Genomic DNA, 8,157 nt, shown 5'->3' on the forward strand with positions numbered 1-8,157 from the left:
CCAGCACGGTCTCTATCTGCACCAGTGTTTTCTCTACAACCAATCTTGAGATTCTTGAGATCTGACTTCGCCCTCCTGCAAAACCTACTCAGCCAAAAATACTTTAAAAATTGGTTTAAAAGTATATATACTTTTTACACACAGACCTAAAACGAGAACGGAACTGAACAGCGTTGAGTATTATTTACCGGCAGGTGGGTGAGTAAGAGGGTGTTATTCGGAGGAGAGAGAGAGAGAGAGCGCTAATTCCACGTTCTGGGTGCGACCTGAGCACTGAGCACCTTAAAGGAAGGGCCCAGGGTGCCCCCAATCTGAACAGGAGATAAAACCCATCTGTGACCCAAGAGAGACGACAAAACTTGATCCAGACTTAACTTGGGAATTTCACTTCAGAGCCGGGATCTCTCCCGCATTAGCTGCCTTAAATAGGCGGCTTCCCAAAGCCCGGCTCATTCCAATAAAAGTCTCAGCTTTTCAGAGGAGGGAAAAAAAAACCACCTAAATTCTCCTTGCCTCCTTTCCTGGCATCGCCTCCCGTTCCCCCTCCTCTCTCCCACCCAGGGTGGTGAGAACTCCCCAGTAGGGTGACCATGGCCTGGTTTGCCCAGAATGACCGGGGTTCCGGAGATGCTAAAACCAGGACAGTCCGAGGCAAACTGGGACATTCGGGGACATCCAGTTCGTCCTCACCAGCCAAGGACCAACGCCCAGCAGGTTCTGCAACCCGAGTTGTGCAGCCCACCCCCGGGTTCCTCTTCTGGAATGTTCCTTGTCTTCTCTATTCTCCTAGGAGGTGAGGGACAGGGGAGAAGTAAGACAGGACTGGGGAGGGGGACACATTCTAACGCCACACTGGTGGCCTGGGGGGACCACAGAAGCTGTCCGAAGGCGTGTGATCTCCATCCTTGGCTAAACTCTTTGCCGGCTCAGAAGGAGGAGACGGGGAGGAACGGAGAAACTAATTATACACTTTAAAATTCCCGCACCTGTCACCTACAAGGGGGGGGTGGGAATCAAGGGAGAGGAAGACAATTAATTTTATCTTAGACCGAAGGGAATAGAAAAATGGGTCAAGTGGGCATGGCTTTTTTCCTCCTTTAAAGCTTCCAGAGAGAACAGAGAATACGGAACATCTGAGGGGTGCTTTAAAGAGTGTCACCCTCGGATGTATAAATCCAAATTGGCCAGTCACAGAGGGGCCCTTGCGCCTACCCAGAGAGCCTCACTTCTAGCCAAAGTTTCCAGAAAAGAACATGGTGGGGGGCGGGGAAGCACTGTCCAGCATTATGGCTCACGTGCTTGGGGGTTTTTTCGTGCCAGAAAGTGCCCTGAGAATTTGCCACTTAATGAGCCCCAAGGGCCCCAAGGGAGCCTCCTAACTGCCCCAAGGGCCCTCCAAGGGAGACACTACCAGAAGCAACATCCTCAGCACAGCCGTGAGGACACTGAAAGCCCGGTGCCCAAATCAGCCTGGCCGGTGAGTGGCGCAAACCCGTCGCTGGCTGGCCCAGAGCACAGAACAGTCCCCCTCGCCTCTGCCATCTCTCAGGACCCCGCACGGATCCTTCCTCAAGAGCTGACTCAACATATTCCCCAGCACGTATGAACCATGGGGCGGCTGGGCTCCAGCCATCTCTGGATTGAATCCACCTTCCTTCCTGGTGGTGCCTTCCTTTGCCAGAGGCGTACCTATGTGTCCTGGTGATGGGGGGTGGGCAGCAGGAAGGGGTGCTACATCAGCCCCCAGCACCCAGGAAACATCTCTCCAAGCCCCTCAAGAAAGACTTCACTCTCAAGGGCCCACCGCTCCCCAACTGCTCAGACACGCGAACCTCAGAGACGTCCTCTGGTCTGACGCACACAGACCCTTCCTGTCTGCCCAACCCCCGCCCCTAAAACACGCTGGAAACCTAAAACACCAGCATCCAGGGCAGAGCGGATCTGTATGACCGCATGTGGGTGATGGGAGGCGATTTTTCACTCTCGGGACAAACGTTTACAGGGTGTGTACTTTGTGCCAGGTGCCGCGGGGAACAGGGCATCAGGCATGAGCCTCGGGTCCTCAGAACTTGACTTTTTACTACAAGTGGCCGAACCAACGCACCACACGTGAGACCCTGTTTCCCCACAGCAGACACCCCCCCCCCCCCGCCGCCCTGCCTCACTCTTGCCCATTCCTCTGACTGGTCCTTGACGCCACCACCCCCGGCCCTGTCTGCACACCCACAGTCCTTTATGGAAACCCTAGAGGCCGGCTGTGCTCTCATCTAAAGGGACCAGGAGAATGGGAACGTAAAACGGCACGACCAGGCTGGCGGCCTCTGGTCGAGTTAAATGCATCCTGACCGCCGCACACCCCAGCCATCTGACTGCCGGCTATTTATTTGCCCAAGAGAAACGGAACGTACATTCCCAGTGTTCCCACTAAAACCCGACTGCCAACACTTAGAGCAGCTCTAGTCATAATCGCCCCACCTGGACGCATCCCAAATGTCTTTCAGCTGGAAAATGGATGGACAGACTCTGGCCCAGCCATGGAATACTACTCAGCACTAAAAAGAAATGAGCTGCTCATAGGCACAACGACACGAATCGATCTCAACGGCTGCATGGAAGAAGCCAGGCTCCAAAGGCCACTTATGGTCTGATGCTATTTATATGACCTGCTGGAGAAGACAGAAGCATAAAGATGGAAAACAGAGGAGTGCATGCAAGGGTCTGGGTCAGTGTGGACCCAGAGGGGCATTAGGGTACATCCTGAGATGCTGAAACTGCCCCTTATCCTTCTCTTTTTCTAAAGATTTTTTTAATTTTTATTTTTTTATGTTTTTTATTTAGTTTTGAGAGACAGAGAGACACCGTGGAAGCAGGGAAGGGTCAGAGAGATAGGGAGACACAGAATCCGAAGCAGGCTCCAGGCTCTGAGCTGTCAGCACACAGCCCAACGTGGGGCTCGAACTCACAAACGATGTGATCATGGCCTGAGCCCAGGCTTAACTGCCTGAGCCACCCAGGCGCCCCTAAAGATTTTATTTTTAAGTCATCTGTCCACCCAACGTGGGGCTCAAACTCGCAACTCGAAGATCAGGAGCTGCACGCTCCACTGACTGAGCCAGCCAGGTGCTCCGAAACGGTCCCGTATCCTGATTTTGGCGGTGGCTACACGGCGGCGCGCGCGTGCCAAAACCCACGGTGCCGTGTGCAGAAAGGGTGAATGTCGCCACCAGTGTTTGTACCTCACTAAACCCGATCTTGGAGAAAAAGAAGAAGGTAACAGGACACATCTGTGATGGGACCTGGCCACTCCCAGGGTAAGCCACAGAAAAGCGGCCCCGGGAAAGCAAACCCCCAGGCCCCACCCCAAACCTGCTGGACCGGAACCATCGTTTCAACAGGACAACCCTCACACACACACATGAACGTGTGGAAAGCACCACAGAGCAGGAAAAGCGCCCGAGAGCCCAGCATCTCTAACGCTTCTGCATCAAAACACACCAAAACACACCCCAAGGGGGATATTTTAAAGCTCTACACAAAGACTATAAACTCAGGTCAATTCAAGGTAGGTTTTCCCCCCTAACTGATGTGATCTTTTGGTTTTCAGAGCCTTTTGGATTCAGGGATTGAAGAGAAGAAATCGCACCTTTGGGGGGAAAAAATCCTAGTGCAAAAGTCATGCTAATTCTCACTCCCCGGAATTTTGCTCCTCTGGAAATATCAGCCACACTGATCTAGAAGAAGGGTCAGTGGGATCCTACTGTCCTGCCTTCTACAACGGTGTCTTCTAGCACATTCTACGTCTCAGGAGTCTGACAACACGCTCCAACTTCGCCAGGGCTCCCTCTATTTCCCACAGAGAACATTGCTCTTTTAAAACACCGGGGAGACCAAGAGGGACAGCACGGACACCTGGCTCCGTGGCTCTTGCAGTGGCCCGAGTTCCTCCCCCACGCTGGTGCTCGGTGGGAGATCTGCTGGCACGAGCAGGATGGGGGGACGCGGACATTCACACTGGCGTTTGGTAGCACATGAGAAGGACGGAGTGGCATGAAGTGGGGGCTCCAGTAAGGCTGACAGATGCGCCTTCTGGAGCGGACAGACCTGAGCTCTTCAGAAGCCAGCACCAGAGCCCCTCGCGGCTGTACTGAAATCAGGCTTCTGATCAAGGAGAACACGGAACCCAAGGTGTGTGGTCAACACCGCCCAGCACCTCCCAGGGGGAAAAGCGTAACCCTGAACGTCAGAGGCTTGCATTCGGGTTTTCTTGCTTAAGAAGAGAGGACTAAAAAGAATGAGAACGCTTGATTCTCATTGCTGGCTTCACGCTGGAGCCCCGTGCGAGGAGGGCGCAGAGGGGAAAGGCATCAAGGTGGCAAAGCACCCAGGAGCCTGGAGACGCAGGGCTGTGCCCTCCGCCGGCGTCCCATGCTGGAATTTGCATTTGGAAGTAACACTCTCGGGCCCTGGGAGCCTACAGCCAGGTGCACGCGACATTTGCTCACTTCTGCTCCACTAGACGGGGAACACGGTGCTTTCCGTGCTCAGCTAGTGAGTGCCACTTCCAAGTCGCCATCCTGCTACACATGCACCAAAGAATGGCAGGGGCCAGCTTCACTCCTGGGGACAGACCCGAGAGAGGTTTAAGCAATAAAGTCCCACAGAAGACGGGGTACAAGGACGTTCCTAACCACACAATCTGGAAACCCCCCAGTGGCCCTCAAAAGTCGAGGGGCCTGAGCCCACTGTGGTAGAGAGTCACACAGCAAAGCAGAAGAGAAGGACACAGCCTCCAATAATACTAGCAGCGATGGGGATGGATCTCGTGGACACGCTATCGAGCAAAAGACACCAGATGCGAAGGGACACAGCTTGTGACTTCCGTTTATAGAAAAGTTCAAGTGGAGGAAAATGAATCTGTGGGGTCAGAAGTCAGGGTAGCGGTTAAACTCTATAGCGTGAGGACAGGGAGGGGGCCGGGGGGGTGTCTCTGGGGAGCCGGTCACATCCTTTTTCTTGTCCTGGGCCCTGGCTGTGTGGCTGTGTCCACTTTAGGAACACATATGAAGCCAGGCTTGACTTGCGTTCTTTCGCATCCATGTATAAGACTTTATTCTTAAAGTTCAGAGTAAGAACTCAAATATATCTTTTTAAACGGCAGAAGCGTTTGGACGTAGAAGCCAACGTTCTGCCCCGGTCCCCTGACTCGCCAGTGTTTCCCCACAGTCCGTCTCTTGGCTTGGGCCCCGATTCTCTTCTCCAGCGCCCCTCTCCCAGCTCTCTGTCCCCTCGCCCACCCCCCCAACTCCCCATCCAGAAAGCTCAGACCTGGATTACCCTGCCTGGTGACAGATTGAAGAATGGAGAGCTTTTCCTTCCAGAGCGGGGCTGTATAATGTGTTTGCTGCCTCGGGCCAGAGGGAAGATAAAAACCTTCTTTCTACAGAGAGCAAAATGCACAAACTCATCGCCAAGCTACCCAAAGCAAGAAAGCCACAGGAGCCCTAAAGAATGAACAGGACAGAACGCTCCCGATTCACTGGCATCTCGGCGTACAGATCCTCCCTCTGAGGGGTCGCCGGCGGTCCGTTCCCTCCCCGGCAACCCCCAGCTCAGCAAGATTCGGGCTGGACGGGGTGAGCTAAGGACACGATGCCAGGACTCCCACCTCCTTCCTTTCCTCTTAGAAGACTCCAGATCCAGGCTCTAGAAGGCAATCTAAGGCCATTTTCAACATGAAAACCTGTCAGCCCAGCAAATCCCTCCCTGGACACCCCCAGGAGTTATCTGAGCACACGGACACTTGTCACCCTCCAAGCCCCCCTCACTCCCTGGCAGGAGGTGGCTGGGGCGGAGAGAGGCCGGCAGAGTGATCACAAGACCCCTGAGCAGTTCAATCAGTCTTCGTGAGGTTGGAACTTGGGAGACAGACACCAAGCTCCTGCTTCTTGCCCCAACCAAGATGACCTCACGCTTCGGGGTGTTGCCCCTCCAGAAAGACCCTCGGCCGAACCTCCTAATTTCCACCACCCTCAGAGTGGACTGTTCACACGCTCCGAAACCTCAGAGCCCTCCGACAATGGCAGCCCCCAAAAGCCAAAAGTGTGTTCGATCTTTGAGTCCCCCGAAAAATGAATCCACCGGCCCCAGAGCTCCTCAGGCCCAGGACCACCTGAGGGCCAAGCCCTGTTGAGCGCACAGAACAGCGGAAACCAAACATCAAGGAAGGGGGGGCTCGTCGCTGAGCCCCAGGGGCCCATCCAGCCCCGTTCGTTTGTACCCGGAAGTCAGCCAGTTGGAACCAAGCCGACGGACAGCACATTTGGGCATGGCCCGGTGGCCAGTCAGCCCGGAGAGCGGGGTGCGTCCCCCCACTTGGAATCTGGGTCATGCTTAAATAACTGCTAGAAAGCCCGACTAATTACCCATCCTTGCCTGCCTACATCTTAACAGATGTTAAGCCCTCCTCAAGGTTTATTTCAAGCAGGCACGGATTTAAAGAAGCAAGGGGCTCTGCATTTTGATAGGATCCCGACAGAGGAAATGGGGTCTTCACCTTCTTCCTCTGGGTCTTTGGTTAAAAAAAAAAAAAAAAAGGCGTTTACCTGCCGGAGGCGTCCACACGGAGGCTGATTCTCCTGGTGTCCCCTCCCGGCTCCCTAGGGTGGGAGAAACGGAATCCAACCCTCGGCCTGACACCGCACCTCAGGAAGGACCGCTTGCCCTAGCTTTCTTATTGAAACAGTTCACCTGGGTCTTGAAACAGGTCGGGGCCCTGGATGGGGCAAATGGGATGTTTTCTACACCCCAAACCATGATGGGGTCCCTGAGCAGGGTGGTTGGCAGACACAGGTGAGAAGCGGTGCCCCCCCCACCCCAATCCACCGCTGCCTTCCCCAGATCCGGGCCAGGGGCCCACCCGGGGAGCAGTGCCGGCCCCTCAGGGTGGAGGCCACATGTTCTTCCTCTAGCTCTTGGCCTTGGGAACCCCTACCGCCCTGCCCTCAGAGAGCGGCCCCCTCGCGGGAAGGCCGGGGGTGGAGAAGCCGGTGGGCTGGGTTGGGGCCCCTCTGGCTCCTAAGCGAGAGGCACCTAAGGAAAGCCGGCCGGAGCCCCCACGGTTCTCCTGCCCTGGCCAGAGAGAGCCCAGGCCCCGGCCGCGTCCCTGCTCATTTGGGAGAAACTCTGACCCCTCGGGACCTGGCCCTGAAGCCCCCACCCAGGCCCCTGCCACGACCCCTGGGCCCAGCCCTCATTCCGGAACCGGTCCTTAGGAGGAAAAGGCTCCCCCGGCTCTCCACCCCCACCCCCCCACCCCACCCCAAGCCTCCACGGTAGCTCAACCCAGCTCGGGGTGGAGAGATTCTCCACACTCCTCCCCGGTGCCCCCTCTCCCAGCCCCTGGAAGACCCCCCCACCTCCCATCAACCCCCGGGTCTCTCTCCCAGCCTGGAAAGAGGGGAAGCGGAGGGAGGAGGGGGGAGGCGCAGCTGCCGGGGCTCGCTGCCGGGCTCGGGCAAAGGATATGGCCATTCGGTGATCTTTTTGGCGTATTTCCTCACCACGTTGTCCTCGCTGAAGAGGAAGAGCGACCGGTTGACCGTGAGGCAGTTCTGTCGGACGGGGATGGGGTTGTAGAGGGCCATGGTCCGCGCTCTCTGCGCCATGGACTGCTTGTACATCCTTTGCGCCCCGGGCTGCCCGCCCTGCCGGCTGCCCCCGGCTCCTCGCCCGCCTCCGGCGCCCACGACCACCCCGGCGGCTGCCCCGGAGCCTCCTCCCCCGTAGCGGGCCGGCATCTCGTCTCCGAAGCGGGCCATTCTGCAAAGAGCAAAGGGCTCCGGGTTACGCTGCGGCGAACGATGCGGAAGACGCCGCCGCCGCCGCCGCTGCCGGGGCTGTGAAGACGGCGGCTGGAGCTGCGACTGCGGAGACGCTCCACGGCCCAGCCCATCGGGCGGCGGCGGCTCGGCGCCTCGGGTCGGGGGCTCACACGGCGGCTGCCCGGCCCCAGCCGGGGATAGCGGCTCGGGACATCTTCCTGGCTGACCCCGGAGAAGGAGGGGCGGGAGGAGGGTGCGGGGGCGGGGCGCGGGGGCCGGGGAGGGGTGGGGGGAGGGGAGAGGGAAGCGAGGCAAAAAATAACCGAGGAAGGAATCC

The 8,157-nt window shown here is 57.0% G+C and overlaps 1 protein-coding gene across 1 annotated transcript in view; it reads right to left on the reverse strand.

Moving 5' to 3' along the window:
• CACNA1A (calcium voltage-gated channel subunit alpha1 A) overlaps positions 1-8,157 on the reverse strand; it is a 287,057-nt gene that overhangs the window by 206,639 nt on the left and 72,261 nt on the right. The window contains exon 3 of the mRNA XM_029916601.1: positions 7,492-7,818. Within this exon, the coding sequence (XP_029772461.1) occupies positions 7,492-7,818 (327 nt within the window). The remainder of the gene's footprint in view (positions 1-7,491; positions 7,819-8,157) is intronic.

This window comes from Suricata suricatta, chromosome 12 (assembly GCF_006229205.1).
Source record: "Suricata suricatta isolate VVHF042 chromosome 12, meerkat_22Aug2017_6uvM2_HiC, whole genome shotgun sequence".
NCBI lineage: Eukaryota > Metazoa > Chordata > Mammalia > Carnivora > Herpestidae > Suricata > Suricata suricatta.